The sequence below is a fragment of the Entelurus aequoreus genome, linkage group LG21 (assembly GCF_033978785.1).
Source record: "Entelurus aequoreus isolate RoL-2023_Sb linkage group LG21, RoL_Eaeq_v1.1, whole genome shotgun sequence".
Lineage (NCBI taxonomy): Eukaryota > Metazoa > Chordata > Actinopteri > Syngnathiformes > Syngnathidae > Entelurus > Entelurus aequoreus.
The window spans coordinates 5860099-5885098 of record NC_084751.1 but is presented as its reverse complement, the minus strand read 5'-3'; the positions used below and the strand labels follow the sequence as shown (position 1 = coordinate 5885098).

Below are 25000 nucleotides of genomic sequence, written 5' to 3'. Positions count from 1 at the left end.
AGGCGTAATATGATCAAACTTTCTTGTTCTTGTCAAAAGTCTAGCAGCCACATTTTGTACCAAGTGTAATATTTTAATGCTAGACATAGGGAGACATGGAAATAATAGGTTACAGTAATGGAGACGAGACGTAACGAATGCATGAATAATGATCTCAGCGTTGCTAGTGGACAAAATGGAACATATTTTAGTGATATTACGGAGATGAAAGAAGACCGTTTTAGTAACACTCTTAATGTGCGACTCAAACGAGAGAGTTGTTTTAGTAACACTCTTAATGTGTGATTCAAACGAGAGAGTTGTTTTAGTAACACTCTTAATGTGTGACTCAAACGAGAGAGTTGTTTTAGTAACACTCTTAATGTGTGACTCAAACGAGAGAGTTGTTTTAGTAACACTCTTAATGTGTGACTCAAACGAGAGAGTTGTTTTAGTAACACTCTTAATGTGTGACTCAAACGAGAGAGTTGGGTGGAAGATAATACCCAGATTCTTTACGAGTGGCCTTGTGTAATTGTTTGGTTGTCAAATGTTAAGGTGGTATTATTAACTAGGTATATAATTGTTTGGTTGTCAAATATTAAGGTGGTATTATTAAATAGATGTCGGTGTCTAGCAGGACCGATAATCAGCATTTCCGTTTTCTTAGCGTTGAGTTGCAAAAAGTTAGCATTGTTTAATTACATTAAGACACGCCTCCAGGTGACTACAATCCGGCGTGTTGGTCATGTTTAGGGGCATGTAGAGTTGGGTGTCATCATCACAACAGTGAAAGCTGACACGTATGATGTCACCTAGCGGCAGCATGTAGTTGCTAAAGAGTGCAGGGCCAAGAACTGAACCCTGGGGAACTCCGCACGTTACCTTGACATAGTCCGAGGTCACATTGTTATGGGAGACACACTGCATCCTGTCAGTAAGATAAGAGTTAAACCAAGACAAGACTAAGTCTGACATACCAACACGTGTTTTGATACGCTCTAATCAAATATTATGATGAACGGTATGGAAAGCAGCGCTAAGATGAAGAAGCAGCATCATGGATGACATCCATGGTTAGCAATAGATCATTAGTCATTTTTGCGAGGGCTTCTCCGTAGAGTGATTTGCCCTGAAACTGGACTGAAAAGGTTCACAGAGATTGTTAGACACTAAGTGTTCATTTAGCTGCTGTGCAACTATTTTTTTCGAGGATTTTGGAAATAAAGGGAAGGTGTGACACCGGCCTGTAGTTTACCATGAGGTCAGGATGGAGGTTAGGTCTTTTGAGCAGAGGATGAATAACCTTTTTTGAATGCTAGGGGAACAGTGCCAGAGGAAAGTGATAAGTTTATATTTAGCACTGATGGTCCTAATATCACAAACAGTTCCTTCATAAGTTTCCCAGGAAGTGGGTCAAGTAAACATGTTGTTTGTTTTATCCCATTTACACGCAGTAATAATTCCTCTAATGTTATTTCATCAAAAAGAGAGAGACTATTTTGGAGGGCAGTATCCGTCGTATATACAGTCGTATCTGTAAAGAAATTCATAAAGTCATCTGCCGAGTGGGTGGAGCTACTGGGAGGAGTCCCTTGTTGGGTTAGCGATGATACTGTACTAAACAAATATTTAGGATCGTTTTTGTTGAGGCGGATGAGATTTCAGTAGTTATTAGCTTTAGCTAAGGTAAGCATGCGTTTATAAATTATTAAACTATCACTCCATGCTTGATGGACAACTTCAAGTTTAGTCGCACGCCATTTGTGTTCCAGCTTTCTACATGATAGTTTAAGAGCTCTAGTTTCTTCTGTAAACCATGGGGTACGCCTTTTAGGGGCCTTTTTTAGCTTTAGCGGTGCTATACTATCAATGGTGTCGTGCAGGGCGTCGTTAAAGTTGTTAGTGAGGTTACCAATAGAGCCCACATAATTTAGGAATGGTGCCATTACCGAAGGCAGTAGGCCAGCAAGAGTCATCGTTGTGACAGCATTAATGTTGCGGCTGCTATAGCAGTTATTATTATTATTATTAGCTTGTTGACAATGAGTCAGAACTTAGAATTTTATAAGGTAATGATCGGACATTACTTTAGTATACTGGAGTATCATAACTTTGGAGGTGGTGACACCCCTGACGAGCACTAGATCTATCGTATTACTGTTGCGATGCGTGGGTTCATTTATTTGTGTAAGACCACAGCTATCGACTGTAGTCTGCAGCGCCACGCCAGAGGGTCTGATAGGGTATTCATATGGATATTAAAGTCCCCCATTATAATTATATTGTCTGCGTGTGTCACTAGATCAGCGCCAAACTCTGAGAATTCACTGATAAAGTCCGAATAGGGCCCAGGGGGGCGGTAGTTAACAGCCAGGTAGAGAGGCAGCGGTGTGACAGACCTCATAGTAAGCACCTCAAATTATTTATATTTATTACTTAAGTTAAGGGTAAGTTTAAGGTTTTCATTGTATATTAGTGCGACACCCCCCCCCCCCCCCCCCTTTTTAAGGGGACAAGCAATATGCGCATTGATATAGTTAGGAGGAGATGCCTCGTTTGAGCCAGGTTTCACTGAGACCAATGACGTTAAGATTGTTGTCTCTAATGACCTCATTAACTAATAACGTTTTGAGAGACAATGATCTTATGTTTAAAAAGCCCATATTATAGGTAGTGGGCTGTTTTGAGGAATTGTTGTTCATGTAATCCATAGTAGTAATATTGACAACGTTACTTTTATTTTGCGTAGTGCGCTTTAAATAATTTCGACCATATCTCGTTATGTCATTTGCAGACAGGCACTTTTTAATTCCCAGTGGACGATGTAATGGACTGTCACACATGTATGATGTCATGGACACATGTATGATGTCATGGACTGTCACAGATGTATGATGTCATGGACACATGTTTGATGTCATGGACTGTCACAGATGTATGATGTCATGGACACATGTATGATGTCATGGACACATGTATGATGTCATGGACTGTCACAGATGTATGATGTCATGGACACATGTATGATGTCATGGACTGTCACAGATGTATGATGTCATGGACAGTCACACATGTATGATGTCATGGACACATGTATGATGTCATAGACACATGTATGATGTCATGGAGTGTCACAGATGTATGATGTCATGGAGTGTCACAGATGTATGATGTCATGGAGTGTCACAGAGGTATGATGTCATGGAGTGTCACAGAGGTATGATGTCATGGAGTGTCACAGAGGTATGATGTCATGGAGTGTCACAGATGTATGATGTCATGGAGTGTCACAGATGTATGATGTCATGGAGTGTCACAGAGGTATGATGTCATGGAGTGTGACAGATGTATGATGTCATGGAGTGTGACAGAGGTATGATGTCATGGAGTGTGACAGAGGTATGATGTCATGGAGTGTGACAGAGGTATGATGTCATGGAGTGTGACAGAGGTATGAAGTCATGGAGTGTGACAGAGGTATGAAGTCATGGAGTGTGACAGATGTATGATGTCATGGAGTGTGACAGAGGTATGATGTCATGGAGTGTGACAGAGGTATGATGTCATGGAGTGTGACAGAGGTATGATGTCATGGAGTGTCACAGAATTATGATGTAATGGAGTGTGACAGAGGTATGATGTCATGGAGTGTGACAGAGGTATGATGTCATGGAGTGTGACAGAGGTATGATGTCATGGAGTGTGACAGAGGTATGATGTCATGGACACATGTATGATGTCATGGACTGTCACAGATGTATGATGTCATGGACAGTCACACATGTATGATGTCATGGACACATGTATGATGTCATAGACACATGTATGATGTCATGGAGTGTCACAGATGTATGATGTCATGGAGTGTCACAGATGTATGATGTCATGGAGTGTCACAGAGGTATGATGTCATGGAGTGTCACAGAGGTATGATGTCATGGAGTGTCACAGAGGTATGATGTCATGGAGTGTCACAGATGTATGATGTCATGGAGTGTCACAGATGTATGATGTCATGGAGTGTCACAGAGGTATGATGTCATGGAGTGTGACAGATGTATGATGTCATGGAGTGTGACAGAGGTATGATGTCATGGAGTGTGACAGAGGTATGATGTCATGGAGTGTGACAGAGGTATGATGTCATGGAGTGTGACAGATGTATGATGTCATGGAGTGTGACAGAGGTATGATGTCATGGAGTGTGACAGAGGTATGATGTCATGGAGTGTGACAGAGGTATGATGTCATGGAGTGTGACAGAGGTATGATGTCATGGAGTGTGACAGATGTATGATGTCATGGAGTGTGACAGAGGTATGATGTCATGGAGTGTGACAGAGGTATGATGTCATGGAGTGTGACAGAGGTATGATGTCATGGAGTGTGACAGAGGTATGAAGTCATGGAGTGTGACAGAGGTATGAAGTCATGGAGTGTGACAGATGTATGATGTCATGGAGTGTGACAGAGGTATGATGTCATGGAGTGTGACAGAGGTATGATGTCATGGAGTGTGACAGAGGTATGAAGTCATGGAGTGTGACAGATGTATGATGTCATGGAGTGTCACAGAGGTATGATGTCATGGAGTGTGACAGAGGTATGAAGTCATGGAGTGTGACAGAGGTATGAAGTCATGGAGTGTGACAGATGTATGATGTCATGGAGTGTGACAGAAGTATGATGTCATGGAGTGTGACAGAGGTATGATGTCATGGAGTGTGACAGATGTATGATGTCATGGAGTGTGACAGAGGTATGATGTCATGGAGTGTGACAGAGGTATGATGTCATGGAGTGTGACAGAGGTATGATGTCATGGAGTGTCACAGATGTATGATGTCATGGAGTGTGACAGATGTATGATGTCATGGAGTGTGACAGATTGTGGTCAGCAGCAAGTACTGTAAGTGACTTGACTTCATTGATCTTCTTCACTCCACAAACATGTTGTCAGCATTTCTCCTGCCAAATATGCAAGTGGAGAACATGTTTGGATTTGTGCTTACATGGTAAACAGGTCAAATGAATGTTCTATCATACATTTGTCCAAATGTGTCCAACATTGTGGCTTTCCTGGACGTGGTCTACATGGCTCAAAGAAACATCTAAAGAAGAGAATCCATCTTCCACTAGTTTTTTTAAATATATACATTTTCTCTTCTCTTCTCCGACTCTCTCCTCGTCATTTGGGATCTCTGTTGTGATTTTACTTCCTAATTCCATGACCCGCCCTATCTTGCCTCTGATTGGCCCAATCTCAACCAATCATAGTAAACAACAAACCAAGGAGGAAGGGGAGGGGTTTAGTAGCCCATGAGAGGGGAGAACAAGGAACACAACAAATAAGCCGTGTTTGCTCATTTGGACCTGAAATAAATGACAGGGATATTTTCTTAATTGTTTAAAAAATATATGGATACATCTTACAAAGTCCATCTATGTACGTGCAGCTGAGGGCGGAGGAGAAGCAGGTGAGGAAGTGCAGACGGACACAGGAAGTGGATCCAAGCAAAGAGCTCAAGGCTGCGACTGCACCCATGGAGCAGGTCTGTCACCATGGCAACGTGTCACTCCTCATGTCACCTCAAACTTGCATTGTCAACACGTGTGTGTGTGTGCGCGTGTGTGCGTGTGTGTGTGTGTGTGTGTGTGTGTGTGTGTGTGTGTGTGTGTGTGTGCAGGAAGTTGCCCCTTTTAGAAACAACACGGCCGACATCAGGACATGGAAAGACAAAAGTGCAGCCAGGAAGAGGAAGGGCAGTGAGGTGGAGGTGTGTGTGTGTGTGTGTGTGTGTGTGTGTGTGTGTGTGTGTGTGTGTGTGTGTGTGTGTGTGTGTGTGTGTGTGTGTGTGTGTGTGTGTGTGTGTATACAGTATATGTGTGTTTGTGTGGAACACTTGTCAAAACAACCTTGTGTGTGTGTGTGTATACGTGTGTGTGGAACACTTGTTCAAACAACCTTGTTAAACTTAAAGTACCAATGATTGTCACACTTGTGTGTGTTTGTGTGTGTGTGTGTGTAGGGGTTGGCATCAAGTGACAACAAGCGTAATGGGCTGAGGAAGATGACACAGGTGAGACATGCACTGTGATTGGTCCAATCACTTCCTGATGACCAAGTTGTTGTGTGCTGCAGCAAACATTGGACTCCTTCAAAGACGTGATCTGCCAGTCTCAGTTGTCCTTGGAGTGCACAGGTGAGACCATGGGCCTTGATTGTCTTTGTACTGAATGCAACTTTAGCAGCACTCTTCTTGTCAGAGCAAACACACAATGTCACCATGGCAACCAAGGCCAAGAGAGGACGCAAGAAGCTGTACCAGGATGCCATGCTGCTCATTTCTCCAAACATGGTCAGTTCTTCAAGCATTTATTGTGGAATGTTGTCTATCATTCACAAGAACACATAGGTTTGCTTTCATGTATTCTAACTCCTAAATCAATGTTGGCAAGAGTCAGCTAACAATGGACTCTATGAAAGTCGCTCTATTCTCACTATAAAGTACTCTAAAAACATCCCAACACTTCATCAATGTTGTATATACACGCTGTAAGTATGAATGTCATGTAGTAACATTCATAATAACATGTAATATATACATGATGTAAGTATATATGTCATGTAGTAACATTCATAATAACATGTAATATATACATGATGTAAGTATATATGTCATGTAGTAACATTCATAATAACATGTAATATATACATGATGTAAGTATGAATGTCATGTAGTAACATTCATAATAACATGTAATATATACATGATGTAAGTATATATGTCATGTAGTAACATTCATAATAACATGTCATATATACATGATGTAAGTATATATGTCATGTAGTAACATTCATAATAACATGTAATATATACATGATGTAAGTATGAATGTCATGTAGTAACATTCATAATAACATGTAATATATACATGATGTAAGTATATATGTCATGTAGTAACATTCATAATAACATGTCATATATACATGATGTAAGTATATATGTCATGTAGTAACATTCATAATAACATGTAATATATACATGATGTAAGTATATATGTCATGTAGTAACATTCATAATAACATGTAATATATACATGATGTAAGTATATATGTCATGTAGTAACATTCATAATAACATGTAATATATACATGATGTAAGTATATATGTCATGTAGTAACATTCATAATAACATGTAATATATACATGATGTAAGTATGAATGTCATGTAGTAACATTCATAATAACATGTAATATATACATGATGTAAGTATATATGTCATGTAGTAACATTCATAATAACATGTAATATATACATGATGTAAGTATATATGTCATGTAGTAACATTCATAATAACATGTAATATATACATGATGTAAGTATATATGTCATGTAGTAACATTCATAATAACATGTCATATATACATGATGTAAGTATATATGTCATGTAGTAACATTCATAATAACATGTAATATATACATGATGTAAGTATGAATGTCATGTAGTAACATTCATAATAACATGTAATATATACATGATGTAAGTATATATGTCATGTAGTAACATTCATAATAACATGTAATATATACATGATGTAAGTATGAATGTCATGTAGTAACATTCATAATAACATGTAATATATACATGATGTAAGTATATATGTCATGTAGTAACATTCATAATAACATGTAATATATACATGATGTAAGTATGAATGTCATGTAGTAACATTCATAATAACATGTAATATATACATGATGTAAGTATATATGTCATGTAGTAACATTCATAATAACATGTAATATATACATGATGTAAGTATATATGTCATGTAGTAACATTCATAATAACATGTAATATATATATGATGTAAGTATATATGTCATGTAGTAACATTCATAATAACATGTAATATATATATGATGTAAGTATATATGTCATGTAGTAACATTCATAATAACATGTAATATATACATGATGTAAGTATATATGTCATGTAGTAACATTCATAATAACATGTAATATATACATGATGTAAGTATATATGTCGATGTTGATGAGAGACATAATAAAACAATCACTTACTGTACAATCCTTCTACTATGCAGCTATGAGGCATTAATAATATGATGTAGAATAAAGTTTCATGAGCACCGAGGCGAGAAAGCAGCTCACTAGCTGATTCAGTATAGCAACATAAGCTAGTTAGATCAGGGCGCCACTATAGCTAGTCTGTGTTAGCGATGATAACACCAACACTTGCTAATATTCTGTGTTAGCGATGATAACACCAACACTTGCTAATATTCTGTGTTAGCGATGATAACACCAACACTTGCTAATATTCTGTGTTAGCGATGATAACACCAACACTTGCTAATATTCTGTGTTAGCGATGATAACACCAACACTTGCTAATATTCTGTGTTAGCGATGATAACACCAACACTTGCTAATATTCTGTGTTAGCGATGATAACACCAACACTTGCTAATATTCAGGTCAATGGAGTATTGTTAGCACTTATTTATTAATATATAGTAGATGTATATAGTATATAGTAGAGGACCCCCACTGACTGTGTTGTTATTTCTTGACTTCATGGTGGAAGTAGAGGACCCCCACTGACTGTGTTGTTATTTCTTGACTTCATGGTGGAAGTAGGGGACCCCCACTGACTGTGTTGTAAGCAGACTTTAGTCTAAGTTTACAAGTCAGAAAGCATCAAAACTTACATAAGGATTGTGAAGGATTTGTTGAAAAGTGCTGTTCCTCTTTAACGTGTGGAAGTGTTTGTGCTCAGACGTGTGGGGGGTCAAGTGAGGCCAAGAAGACGTGTGGGGGGGCAGGTGAGGCCAAGGAGAGCGACCATGTGATCATCAAGCGGCAACTACGCTCCAAGACCAGCAGGAAGTGACATCATCAGAGCTGCTGAGGAGTCTTTAAAGACTTTAAATCTATGCTTTTTATTTTGTCCATTGTTATGTTTTTGTAGCTGGGGTTGGAAAGAACCCCAAACTTTTTCAGTGGGAGAAAATAAAAGTGATTAGTACCTCCTGACGATCTGCCCTCATTCCAACACACCCATTCCAACTGTCTGCTGGACTCATACTGTCACACACACACACACTAGGTGTGTTAAACTACCAATGATAGTCACACACACACACACTAGGTGTGTTAAAGTACCAATGATAGTCACACACACACACACACTAGGTGTGGTGAAATGTGTCCTATGCATTTGACCCATCCCCTTGTTCAACCCCTGGGAGGTGAGGGGAGCAGTGAGCAGCAGCGGTGGCTGCGCCCAAGAATAATTTTTGGTGATTTAACCCCCAATTCCAAGCCTTGATGGTGAGTGCCAAGCAGGGAGGTAATGGCTCCCATTTTTATAGTCTTTGGTATGACTCCCTTGAACTCACAACCTACCCATCTCAGGGCGGACACTCTAACCACTGAGTCGGTGTGTGTGTGTACAAAATAAGATAGGACACACTTCCTGATGATAGTCATGTGACCTTTGGTCAGCTGATAAGGACCACACACACACACACACATCTGTTCTTGGTGAGTTGGACTTCTTGTCTTCTTCAAATGTTTATTTTTTCTAACACATTGTATCGTGCGTGTGTTTTTGTGTGTGTGTGCGTGTGTGTGTTTGCGTGCGTGCGTGTGTGTGTGTGTGTGCGTGTGTGTGTGAGAGAAGCCAGACACACATTACACCAACTTGTTTTTTCCCAGTTTGCGCAACAAGATGGCCGACAGGAAGTGTGCATTTTCCTCCTTGGAGGTGATGCTGATGGTGCTGTTCGTTGCCATGGCAACTGTCAGCGTGACACTGCTCACACTGATGATGACGAGTGACAGGAAGACGGGTAAGTTACCTTTCTCTCCTGACTTTTCATCTCCGCCAATCAATCACCTTCACTCAGGTTCTGACCCGACTCCGCCCCCAAGTCCTGAAACGCCACGCCCACCTTTTCTGATCGGAGTGGGCCGTGCTGACTGCACTGGACCCCCCGCTGACATTCCTCTGGTGGGTCCTCTGTCTGTCTGTGTGTGTGTGTGTGTGTGTATACGTGTGTTGCTGATACGTGTGTGTGTGTCTGTGTGTGTATACGTGTGTTGCTGATACGTGTGTGTGTGTGTATACGTGTGTTGCTGATACGTGTGTGTATACGTGTGTTGCTGATACGTGTCTGTGTGTGTATACGTGTGTTGCTGATACGTGTCTGTGTGTGTGTATACGTGTGTTGCTGATACGTGTGTGTGTGTGTGTATACGTGTGTTGCTGATACGTGTGTGTATACGTGTGTTGCTGATACGTGTCTGTGTGTGTATACGTGTGTTGCTGATACGTGTCTGTGTGTGTATACGTGTGTTGCTGATACGTGTGTGTGTGTGTGTATACGTGTGTTGCTGATACGTGTGTGTGTCTGTGTGTGTATACGTGTGTTGCTGATACGTTTGTGTGTGTGTGTGTATACGTGTGTTGCTGATACGTGTGTGTGTGTGTGTCTATGTGTATACGTGTGTTGCTGATACGTGTGTGTGTGTGTGTGTGTCTGTGTGTGTGTATACGTGTGTTGCTGATACGTGTGTGTGTGTCTGTGTGTGTGTGTATACGTGTGTTGCTGATACGTGTGTGTGTCTGTGTGTGTATACGTGTGTTGCTGATACGTGTGTGTGTGTGTGTGTGTGTGTATACGTGTGTTGCTGATACGTGTGTGTGTGTGTGTCTGTGTGTGTATACGTGTGTTGCTGATACGTGTGTGTGTGTGTATACGTGTGTTGCTGATACGTGTGTGTGTCTGTGTGTGTGTGTATACGTGTGTTGCTGACACGTGTGTGTGTGTGTCTGTGTGTGTATACGTGTGTGTGTGTGTGTATATGTGTGTTGCTGATGCGTGTGTGTGTGTGTCTCTGTGTGTATATGTGTGTTGCTGATACGTGTGTGTGTGTGTGTCTGTGTGTGTATACGTGTGTTGCTGATACGTGTGTGTGTGTGTCTGTGTGTGTATACGTGTGTTGCTGATACGTGTGTGTATGTGTATACGTGTGTTACTGATACGTGTGTGTGTCTGTGTGTGTATACGTGTGTTGCTGATACGTGTGTGTATACGTGTGTTGCTGATACGTGTGTGTCTGTGTGTGTGTGTGTATACGTGTGTTGCTGATACGTCTGTGTGTGTGTCTGTGTGTGTATACGTGTGTTGCTGATACGTGTGTGTCTGTGTGTGTATACGTGTGTTGCTGATACGTGTGTGTGTGTCTGTGTGTGTGTGTATACGTGTGTTGCTGATACGTGTGTGTGTCTGTGTGTGTATACGTGTGTTGCTGATACGTGTGTGTGTGTGTGTGTGTGTGTATACGTGTGTTGCTGATACGTGTGTGTGTGTGTGTCTGTGTGTGTATACGTGTGTTGCTGATACGTGTGTGTGTGTGTATACGTGTGTTGCTGATACGTGTGTGTGTCTGTGTGTGTGTGTATACGTGTGTTGCTGACACGTGTGTGTGTGTGTGTGTGTCTGTGTGTGTATACGTGTGTTGCTGATACGTGTGTGTGTGTGTCTGTGTGTGTATACGTGTGTGTGTGTGTGTATATGTGTGTTGCTGATGCGTGTGTGTGTGTGTCTCTGTGTGTACATGTGTGTTGCTGATACGTGTGTGTCTGTGTGTGTATACGTGTGTTGCTGATACGTGTGTGTGTGTCTGTGTGTGTATACGTGTGTTGCTGATACGTGTGTGTGTGTGTATACGTGTGTTACTGATACGTGTGTGTGTCTGTGTGTGTATACGTGTGTTGCTGATACGTGTGTGTATACGTGTGTTGCTGATACGTGTGTGTCTGTGTGTGTGTGTGTATACGTGTGTTGCTGATACGTCTGTGTGTGTGTCTGTGTGTGTATACGTGTGTTGCTGATACGTGTGTGTCTGTGTGTGTATACGTGTGTTGCTGATACGTGTGTGTGTGTGTGTGTGTGTGTGTAGATGGGCTATGCTAACCCTCAGCAGACAGCTGCAGGAATTCACACTCGCTTGTTCAGTCGAGCCTTCATCGTTGATGACGGCCAGCACAGAGTGGTCTTCGTCACCGTGGACGTGGGAATGATCTCACAGAGGCTGCGACTGGAGGTGCACACACACACACACACACACACACGCACACACACACACACACACACGCACACAGTGCACAATGATTACTAGAGCATACAGTAGATGTTTACTAATATACACAAAGTAAGTACATACATAGTTTACTACTGTGTGTACTACCATGTGCACTATGTAGTGTGCACTACCATGTGCACCATGTAGTGTGTACTACCATGTGCACTATGTAGTGTGTACTACCATGTGCACTATGTAGTGTGTACTACCATGTGCACTATGTAGTGTGCACTACCATGTGCACCATGTAGTGTGTACTACCATGTGCACTATGTAGTGTGTACTACCATGTGCACTATGTAGTGTGTACTACCATGTGCACTATGTAGTGTGCACTACCATGTGCACTATGTAGTGTGTACTACCATGTGCACTATGTAGTGTGTACTACCATGTGCACTATGTAGTGTGCACTACCATGTGCACTATGTAGTGTGCACTACCATGTGCACTATGTAGTGTGCACTACCATGTGCACTATGTAGTGTGTACTACCATGTGCACTATGTAGTGTGCACTACCATGTGCACTATGTAGTGTGTACTACCATGTGCACTATGTAGTGTGTACTACCATGTGCACTATGTAGTGTGCACTACCATGTGCACTATGTAGTGTGTACTACCATGTGCACTATGTAGTGTGCACTACCATGTGCACTATGTAGTGTGCACTACCATGTGCACTATGTAGTGTGTACTACCATGTGCACTATGTAGTGTGTACTACCATGTGCACTATGTAGTGTGTACTACCATGTGCACTATGTGGTGTGTACTACCATGTGCACTATGTAGTGTGTACTACTATGTGCACTATGTAGTGTGTACTACCATGTGCACTATGTAGTGTGTACTACCATGTGCACTATGTAGTGTGCACTACCATGTGCACTATGTAGTGTGCACTACCATGTGCACTATGTAGTGTGTACTACCATGTGCATGCTGCAAAGTGCTTACTATTAGCACACACTATGACAATTTTTATTATTTACTTACTTTATTTTATTTAATTATTTGTATTTGTTATATTTAATTCAATTTGTATTTAATTTTATTATTATTATTATTATTTTAAAATTATTATTATTTTTGTTTAATCTTATTATTTATTTGTGTGTGGCGTCGCGCGGGTCTCGCTTCCTGTTGGGTGGGGTCCGTACCCGTGTGGCCCGACCTTGCGCTGTGGGGTCTCTGTTGGCGACTTGATGTGGTGGCGGCGCGGCGCCCGTGTCTGGTCTGGATACTGTGTCTCGGTTGTTTGGGCGGTGGTGTGTTTGGGTTGGGGTGGTGGGGTCTTTTGGGGGTGGGGGGGTGTTGGTGTCTCTTGTTTGCGTGTTGGCGTTTGGGCTTGCTGGCGCTGGCTGGTCTCTGTGATCCTGTTGGCGTGTGGTTGCCGGTCGCGGGATTTTTTTGATCGCTTTGATTTGATTGGGTGGTGCTGGCTGTCTGGGGGTGTTGTGGCTGCTGTTTCTGCTGCCGTTTGTTTGTGGTGTGGGCGCCCGTGGCTGCTGGGTCTGGTGCAGGGGGGTGGCTGATGTTGTGACTGGTGGCAGCGCGGGCGCGTGGTGATTGTCGGGGCTGACAAACTGTGTATATGTATGTGTATGTGTGTGTGTGTATGTATGTATGTATATATGTGTATGTGTATGCATGTGTATGTGTACATGTGTATGTTTATGTGTATGTATATATATATGTATGTATATTTCTGGGGGTACGTTCTGGGCCTGCCTGTCGGGTGGGGGTCGGCGCCTCAGGCTACTGCATCCGGACTGCGTGTCTGGAGCTCCTGGGTCCCACCGTCCATCCCTTCCGGGTTCCCGTCTTGGTTGGTTGGTTGTCAGCATGTCTGTGATCTTCTTTTAATTCTTTTTTCTTTTTTTCTTTTTTTTTTTATAAATAGATTTAATTATTTATTTATTCTTATTTTTTTTAAATATATTTTATTAATATTATTATTATTATTATTATTATTATTATTATGTATTTATTTATTTTATTTATTTATTCCCCTACCTCAGGGGGGGACTTGGCGGGGCGGTTGCTGGTTGTTCCATCTCCATCGTTGGGGTCCCTGCGGGTGGGGTGGGTGGTTCCTGTGGCCCTGTGCTGGGTGGTCCTGTAGCGGCCGGCTTGGGTGGGGTGGCTGTGGTCTGGCCCCGCCGCGCTCTCCGGGGGTGGGGGGGGGCTCGTGGGGGCCCTGTTGCCGGTGGGGCGGGGGTGGTCTTCCCGTCCGGTTGCGGGGGGTCTCCGGGCCCCTTGGGCGGGGCGTCCCGCCTTTCTGTCCGTGTGGGGTGTGGTCTCTCGCTGGCTTGGGGTCTGGCTTCCCCCTGTTTTTCTCGTGCCTTGTCCTCTGCCGGGTGCGTCTGTCTGCGGCCTGCTGCTGGCCCTTGTGGGCGGCACGGTGGGCTGGGCTCTGGGGTTCCTGTCGCTGTCCGGCTTGGCTGCGTGGGGGCGGTGGCCCCTGGTTCCCTGGGCACCACACCTACTGTTTGTGGGATGGGTTCTCGGGGAGGCTGGGGCCGTACTCTGGCTCCCGCACACACTGGGAGTCAAATGTATTGTACATGCAAATTCACATATACTCACACACATACACACATACTTAGGTACCTACGCTCCCACATACATATACAAATAAATACAGTACATATTTACACACTCAAAGTTCGTACATCCACACGCACATTCATTATACAAACATACTGTATACACATACTGTACATATACATTCACTGTACAAACATACATATACACATACTGTACATATACATTCACTGTACAAACACATATAGTCTATAGCTATGTGTTCCATAAATGACTTTATATTGTCTACTGCTCACTAGTGTTACATTTATGACTTATTGTGTAGAAATATGATGTCATAATGACTCAAGTACACTTATTCACTAACTGTGTTCCAAAAAGATGAGTTATAATAATACATCATGTTGAATATAGAGAACTTACAAACACATTTATTGAATCACAAATATTCAAGTTTGATGATTTGGTAAAAGTGCAAAGATGTCAAATGATGCACAAACAAAGTCTAAGCTGCTACAAAATAATGTACAACAATTCTTCTCCACTGAAGAGGAGGAATAAAATGTCATTAAAAACATTTGTATGCACGTACAACACTTACAACATTCAGCACATCACAATGTATGTATGCATGTACAACACTTACAACATTCAGCACATCACAATGTATGTATGCACGTACAACACTTACAACATTCAGCACATCACAATGTATGTATGCACGTACAACACTTACAACATTCAGCACATCACAATGTATGTATGCACGTACAACACTTACAACATTCAGCACATCACAATGTATGTATGCATGTACAACACTTACAACATTCAGCACATCACAATGTATGTATGCATGTACAACACTTACAACATTCAGCACATCACAATGTATGTATGCACGTACAACACTTACAACATTCAGCACATCACAATGTATGTATGCATGTACAACACTTACAACATTCAGCACATCACAATGTATGTATGCACGTACAACACTTACAACATTCAGCACATCACAATGTATGTATGCATGTACAACACTTACAACATTCAGCACATCACAATGTATGTATGCATGTACAACACTTACAACATTCAGCACATCACAATGTATGTATGCACGTACAACACTTACAACATTCAGCACATCACAATGTATGTATGCATGTACAACACTTACAACATTCAGCACATCACAATGTATGTATGCACGTACAACACTTACAACATTCAGCACATCACAATGTATGTATGCACGTACAACACTTACAACATTCAGCACATCACAATGTATGTATGCATGTACAACACTTACAACATTCAGCACATCACAATGTATGTATGCACGTACAACACTTACAACATTCAGCACATCACAATGTATGTATGCACGTACAACACTTACAACATTCAGCACATCACAATGTATGTATGCACGTACAACACTTACAACATTCAGCACATCACAATGTATGTATGCACGTACAACACTTACAACATTCAGCACATCACAATGTATGTATGCATGTACAACACTTACAACATTCAGCACATCACAATGTATGTATGCACGTACAACACTTACAACATTCAGCACATCACAATGTATGTATGCATGTACAACACTTACAACATTCAGCACATCACAATGTATGTATGCATGTACAACACTTACAACATTCAGCACATCACAATGTATGTATGCACGTACAACACTTACAACATTCAGCACATCACAATGTATGTATGCATGTACAACACTTACAACATTCAGCACATCACAATGTATGTATGCACGTACAACACTTACAACATTCAGCACATCACAATGTATGTATGCATGTACAAAACTTACAACATTCAGCACATCACAATGTATGTATGCATGTACAACACTTACAACATTCAGCACATCACAATGTATGTATGCACGTACAACACTTACAACATTCAGCACATCACAATGTATGTATGCATGTACAACACTTACAACATTCAGCACATCACAATGTATGTATGCACGTACAACACTTACAACATTCAGCACATCACAATGTATGTATGCATGTACAACACTTACAACATTCAGCACATCACAATGTATGTATGCATGTACAACACTTACAACATTCAGCACATCACAATGTATGTATGCACGTACAACACTTACAACATTCAGCACATCACAATGTATGTATGCATGTACAACACTTACAACATTCAGCACATCACAATGTATGTATGCACGTACAACACTTACAACATTCAGCACATCACAATGTATGTATGCATGTACAACACTTACAACATTCAGCACATCACAATGTATGTATGCACGTACAACACTTACAACATTCAGCACATCACAATGTATGTATGCATGTACAACACTTACAACATTCAGCACATCACAATGTATGTATGCACGTACAACACTTACAACATTCAGCACATCACAATGTATGTATGCACGTACAACACTTACAACATTCAGCACATCACAATGTATGTATGCACGTACAACACTTACAACATTCAGCACATCACAATGTATGTATGCACGTACAACACTTACAACATTCAGCACATCACAATGTATGTATGCATGTACAACACTTACAACATTCAGCACATCACAATGTATGTATGCATGTACAACACTTACAACATTCAGCACATCACAATGTATGTATGCATGTACAACACTTACAACATTCAGCACATCACAATGTATGTATGCACGTACAACACTTACAACATTCAGCACATCACAATGTATGTATGCACGTACAACACTTACAACATTCAGCACATCACAATGTATGTATGCACGTACAACACTTACAACATTCAGCACATCACAATGTATGTATGCATGTACAACACTTACAACATTCAGCACATCACAATGTATGTATGCATGTACAACACTTACAACATTCAGCACATCACAATGTATGTATGCACGTACAACACTTACAACATTCAGCACATCACAATGTATGTATGCATGTACAACACTTACAACATTCAGCACATCACAATGTATGTATGCACGTACAACACTTACAACATTCAGCACATCACAATGTATGTATGCATGTACAACACTTACAACATTCAGCACATCACAATGTATGTATGCACGTACAACACTTACAACATTCAGCACATCACAATGTATGTATGCACGTACAACACTTACAACATTCAGCACATCACAATGTATGTATGCATGTACAACACTTACAACATTCAGCACATCACAATGTATGTATGCACGTACAACACTTACAACATTCAGCACATCACAATGTATGTATGCACGTACAACACTTACAACATTCAGCACATCACAATGTATGTATGCATGTACAACACTTACAACATTCAGCACATCACAATGTATGTATGCACGTACAACACTTACAACATTCAGCACATCACAATGTATGTATGCACGTACAACACTTACAACATTCAGCACATCACAATGTATGTATGCATGTACAACACTTACAACATTCAGCACATCACAATGTATGTATGCACGTACAACACTTACAACATTCAGCACATCACAATGTATGTATGCACGTACAACACTTACAACATTCAGCACATCACAATGTATGTATGCATGTACAACACTTACAACATTCAGCACATCACAATGTATGTATGCACGTACAACACTTACAACATTCAGCACATCACAATGTATGTATGCATGTACAACACTTACAACATTCAGCACATCACAATGTATGTATGCACGTACAACACTTACAACATTCAGCACATCACAATGTATGTATGCACGTACAACACTTACAACATTCAGCACATCACAATGTATGTATGCATGTACAACACTTACAACATTCAGCACATCACAATGTATGTATGCATGTACAACACTTACAACATTCAGCACATCACAATGTATGTATGCATGTACAACACTTACAACATTCAGCACATCACAATGTATGTATGCACGTACAACACTTACAACATTCAGCACATCACAATGTATGTATGCACGTACAACACTTACAACATTCAGCACATCACAATGTATGTATGCACGTACAACACTTACAACATTCAGCACATCACAATGTATGTATGCACGTACAACACTTACAACATTCAGCACATCACAATGTATGTATGCATGTACAACACTTACAACATTCAGCACATCACAATGTATGTATGCATGTACAACACTTACAACATTCAGCACATCACAATGTATGTATGCATGTACAACACTTACAACATTCAGCACATCACAATGTATGTATGCATGTACAACACTTACAACATTCAGCACATCACAATGTATGTATGCACGTACAACACTTACAACATTCAGCACATCACAATGTATGTATGCACGTACAACACTTACAACATTCAGCACATCACAATGTATGTATGCATGTACAACACTTACAACATTCAGCACATCACAATGTATGTATGCACGTACAACACTTACAACATTCAGCACATCACAATGTATGTATGCATGTACAACACTTACAACATTCAGCACATCACAATGTATGTATGCACGTACAACACTTACAACATTCAGCACATCACAATGTATGTATGCATGTACAACACTTACAACATTCAGCACATCACAATGTATGTATGCACGTACAACACTTACAACATTCAGCACATCACAATGTATGTATGAATGTACAACACTTACAACATTCAGCACATCACAATGTATGTATGCATGTACAACACTTACAACATTCAGCACATCACAATGTATGTATGCACGTACAACACTTACAACATTCAGCACATCACAATGTATGTATGCATGTACAACACTTACAACATTCAGCACATCACAATGTCATGGATGAAGTCAAGAAGGTGACATGATCCACTTGATTCATTCATACATTCATTCATACATTCATTCATACATTGAAGTATGTGATGGATGAAGAAGGTGACATGTTCCACTTGAAGAGCTTCTTCACATGAATTGTGCTTACACAGAAGAAGAATTATGAGAAATACTTTCAACCTTATTAAATAAAATATTCTTCATCTCAGTATATTAATAATGAATATTACACAACTGTTGTATTACTCATTCAATGATGTCACTAAATGTATTACATTATGTGGTACACTAAATGTATTACACTATGTAGTACACTAAATGTATTACACTATGTAGTACACTAAATGTATTACACTATGTGGTACACTAAATGTATTACACTATGTAGTACACTAAATGTATTACATTATGTGGTACACTAAATGTATTACACTATGTAGTACACTAAATGTATTACATTATGTGGTACACTAAATGTATTACATTATGTAGTACACTAAATGTATTACACTATGTAGTACACTAAATGTATTACACTATGTGGTACACTAAATGTATTACATTATGTGGTACACTAAATGTATTACACTATGTGGTACACTAAATGTATTACATTATGTGGTACACGAAATGTATTACACTATGTAGTACACTAAATGTATTACACTATGTGGTACACTAAATGTATTACACTATGTGGTACACTAAATGTATTACACTATGTAGTACACTAAATGTATTACACTATGTGGTACACTAAATGTATTACACTATGTAGTACACTAAATGTATTACACTATGTAGTACACTAAATGTATTACACTATGTGGTACACTAAATGTATTACACTATGTAGTACACTAAATGTATTACATTATGTGGTACACTAAATGTATTACACTATGTAGTACACTAAATGTATTACATTATGTGGTACACTAAATGTATTACATTATGTAGTACACTAAATGTATTACACTATGTAGTACACTAAATGTATTACACTATGTGGTACACTAAATGTATTACATTATGTGGTACACTAAATGTATTACACTATGTGGTACACTAAATGTATTACATTATGTGGTACACGAAATGTATTACACTATGTAGTACACTAAATGTATTACACTATGTGGTACACTAAATGTATTACACTATGTGGTACACTAAATGTATTACACTATGTAGTACACTAAATGTATTACACTATGTAGTACACTAAATGTATTACACTATGTAGTACACTAAATGTATTACACTATGTAGTACACTAAATGTATTACACTATGTGGTACACTAAATGTATTACACTATGTAGTACACTAAATGTATTACACTATGTAGTACACTAAATGTATTACACTATGTGGTACACTAAATGTATTACACTATGTAGTACACTAAATGTATTACATTATGTGGTACACTAAATGTATTACACTATGTAGTACACTAAATGTATTACACTATGTGGTACACTAAATGTATTACACTATGTGGTACACTAAATGTATTACATTATGTGGTACACTAAATGTATTACACTATGTAGTACACTAAATGTATTACACTATGTGGTACACTAAATGTATTACATTATGTGGTACACTAAATGTATTACATTATGTAGTACACTAAATGTATTACACTATGTAGTACACTAAATGTATTACATTATGTGGTACACTAAATGTATTACACTATGTGGTACACTAAATGTATTACACTATGTGGTACACTAAATGTATTACATTATGTGGTACACTTTTGTATTACACAATGTGGTACACTAAATGTATTACACTATGTAGTACACTAAATGTATTACATTATGTGGTACACTAAATGTATTACACTATGTAGTACACTAAATGTATTACACTATGTAGTACACTAAATGTATTACATTATGTGGTACACTAAATGTATTACACTATGTGGTACACTAAATGTATTACACTATGTGGTACACTAAATGTATTACATTATGTGGTACACTAAATGTATTACACTATGTGGTACACTAAATGTATTACATTATGTGGTACACTAAATGTATTACACTATGTGGTACACTAAATGTATTACATTATGTGGTACACTAAATGTATTACATTATGTGGTACACTAAATGTATTACACTATGTAGTACACTAAATGTATTACACTATGTAGTACACTAAATGTATTACATTATGTGGTACACTAAATGTATTACACTATGTGGTACACTAAATGTATTACACAATGTGGTACACTAAATGTATTACATTATGTGGTACACTAAATGTATTACACTATGTGGTACACTAAATGTATTACACTATGTGGTATACTAAATGTATTACACTATGTGGTACACTAAATGTATTACACTATGTAGTACACTAAATGTATTACACTATGTAGTACACTAAATGTATTACATTATGTGGTACACTAAATGTATTACACTATGTAGTACACTAAATGTATTACACTATGTGGTACACTAAATGTATTACACTATGTGGTACACTAAATGTATTACACTATGTAGTACACTAAATGTATTACATTATGTGGTACACTAAATGTATTACACTATGTGGTACACTAAATGTATTACACTATGTGGTACACTAAATGTATTACACTATGTAGTATACTAAATGTATTACACTCTGTGGTACACTAAATGTATTACACTATGTAGTACACTAAATGTATTACACTATGTGGTACACTAAATGTATTACATTATGTAGTACACTAAATGTATTAAATTATGTGGTACACTAAATGTATTACACTATGTAGTACACTAAATGTATTACACTATGTGGTACACTAAATGTATTACATTATGTGGTACACTAAATGTATTACATTATGTAGTACACTAAATGTATTAAATTATGTGGTACACTAAATGTATTACACTATGTAGTACACTAAATGTATTACACACTATTTATCACCAAATGCATTGTCGGAAACCCAACTTGTGTGTGTGTGTGTGTGTGTGTGTGTGTGTGTGTGTGTGTGTGTGTGTGTGTGTGTGTGTGTGTGTGTGTGTGTGTGTGTACCATGAGCAGGTCCTGAAGGCCCTGCAGGTTGCAGTATGGATCGCAGTACCGTCAGGACAACGTAGTACTGAGTGGTACACACACACACTGTGCACCTGCAGGATATTTCCAGTACACTCTCTTCATGCTCAGCAGCAAAGGTTACATCAAGTCCTCCATCCAACCTCTGGTGGGCGCCATTGTCAAGGTGACACTCACTCATTCATTCATCTCTTTAGTCATTCATTCATTGTCAAGGTGACACTCACTCACTCATTCATCTCTTTAGTCATTCATTCATTGTCAAGGTGACACTCACTCACTCATTCATCTCTTTAGTCATTCATTCATTGTCAAGGTGACACTCACTCACTCATTCATCTCTTTAGTCATTCATTCATTGTCAAGGTGACACTCACTCACTCATTCATCTCTTTAGTCATTCATTCATTGTCAAGGTGACACTCACTCATTCATTCATCTTTTTAGTCATTCATTCATTGTCAAGGTGACACTCACTCATTCATTCATCTCTTTAGTCATTCATTCATTGTCAAGGTGACACTCACTCACTCATTCATCTCTTTAGTCATTCATTCATTGTCAAGGTGACACTCACTCACTCATTCATCTCTTTAGTCATTCATTCATTGTCAAGGTGACACTCACTCACTCATTCATCTCTTTAGTCATTCATTCATTGTCAAGGTGACACTCACTCATTCATTCATCTCTTTAGTCATTCATTCATTGTCAAGGTGACACTCACTCATTCATTCATCTCTTTAGTCATTCATTCATTGTCAAGGTGCCACTCACTCATTCATTCACACACTCATTCATTCATTGTCAAGGTGCCACTCACTCATTTATTCACACACTCACACAAGCTCTTTTTACACATTCACTCATTTATGTTCATTAATTGATCATTTAACATGCATGCATGGCATTCATTCATTCATTCAGTCATTCGTTGATATGCATCACAGGTTGTGTTCCAGAGTATAGCCCTAGCCCATGTTTGACAGGCACTCACATGTTGTGTTCCAGAGTATAGCCCTAGCCCATGTTTGACAGGCACTCACATGTTGTGTTCCAGAGTATAGCCCTAGCCCATGTTTGACAGGCACTCACATGTTGTGTTCCAGAGTATAGCCCTAGCCCATGTTTGACAGGCACTCACATGTTGTGTTCCAGAGTATAGCCCTAGCCCATGTTTGACAGGCACTCACATGTTGTGTTCCAGAGTATAGCCCTAGCCCATAGCAGCATGCGTGCAGGGCGGGTGTACAGGAAGAGAGGAGGTGTGTCTGGCAGCAGCGTGAACAGAAGTCCTCACTCCTACCACAACAACCCCCTGGAGGAGCGACTCAGGTGAGTACAGGAAGTCCTCACTCCTACCACAACAACCCCCTGGAGGAGCGACTCAGGTGAGTACAGGAAGTCCTCACTCCTACCACAACAACCCCCTGGAGGAGCGACTCAGGTGAGTACAGGAAGTCCTCACTCCTACCACAACAACCCCCTGGAGGAGCGACTCAGGTGAGTACAGGAAGTCCTCACTCCTACCACAACAACCCCCTGGAGGAGCGACTCAGGTGAGTACAGGAAGTCCTCACTCCTACCACAACAACCCCCTGGAGGAGCGACTCAGGTGAGTACAGGAAGTCCTCACTCCTACCACAACAACCCCCTGGAGGAGCGACTCAGGTGAGTACAGGAAGTCCTCACTCCTACCACAACAACCCCCTGGAGGAGCGACTCAGGTGAGTACAGGAAGTCCTCACTCCTACCACAACAACCCCCTGGAGGAGCGACTCAGGTGAGTACAGGAAGTCCTCACTCCTACCACAACAACCCCCTGGAGGAGCGACTCAGGTGAGTACAGGAAGTCCTCACTCCTACCACAACAACCCCCTGGAGGAGCGACTCAGGTGAGTACAGGAAGTCAGGTGATGGTGGTGATGTCAGCGATGTGCTTTCAGGTATGACGACAACATCGACAAGCAGATGGTGCTCCTGAAGTTCACCGACATGGACGGACACGGCATGGGTATGCTCAGGTAAGGAGCTACGTCACCTACATCACTTACGTTGCCTACATCACCTATATCCCCTACGTCACCTATGTCACCTACATCACCTACGTCACCTACATCACCTATGTCGCCTATGTCACCTGCATCACCTACACCACCTATGTCGCCTACGTCACCTGCATCACCTACATTACCTATGTCACCTATGTCACCTACATCACCTATGTCACCTGCGTCACCTACATCACCTACATCACCTATGTCGCCTATGTCACCTACATCACCTATGTCGC

At 40.0% G+C, this 25000-nt stretch overlaps 2 protein-coding genes across 2 annotated transcripts in view; both read left to right on the top strand.

The window, feature by feature from the left end:
- LOC133638211 (kinesin-like protein KIF20A) overlaps positions 1–9040 on the top strand; it is a 48690-nt gene extending 39650 nt beyond the window's left edge. The window contains exons 28-33 of the mRNA XM_062030580.1: positions 5439–5534; positions 5670–5759; positions 6012–6062; positions 6125–6185; positions 6232–6341; positions 8793–9040. Coding sequence (XP_061886564.1) covers positions 5439–5534; positions 5670–5759; positions 6012–6062; positions 6125–6185; positions 6232–6341; positions 8793–8906 — 522 coding nt within the window. The 3' untranslated portion in view covers positions 8907–9040. The remainder of the gene's footprint in view (positions 1–5438; positions 5535–5669; positions 5760–6011; positions 6063–6124; positions 6186–6231; positions 6342–8792) is intronic.
- Positions 9041–9534: 494 nt separating this feature from the next.
- The window catches only part of LOC133638846 (neutral ceramidase-like), a 25211-nt gene continuing 9745 nt past the window's right edge, over positions 9535–25000 (top strand). Inside the window, exons 1-7 of the mRNA XM_062031833.1 lie at positions 9535–9559; positions 9734–9867; positions 9925–10028; positions 11984–12129; positions 22714–22873; positions 23915–24042; positions 24654–24731. Of these exons, the coding sequence (XP_061887817.1) occupies positions 9747–9867; positions 9925–10028; positions 11984–12129; positions 22714–22873; positions 23915–24042; positions 24654–24731 (737 nt within the window). The 5' untranslated portion in view covers positions 9535–9559; positions 9734–9746. The remainder of the gene's footprint in view (positions 9560–9733; positions 9868–9924; positions 10029–11983; positions 12130–22713; positions 22874–23914; positions 24043–24653; positions 24732–25000) is intronic.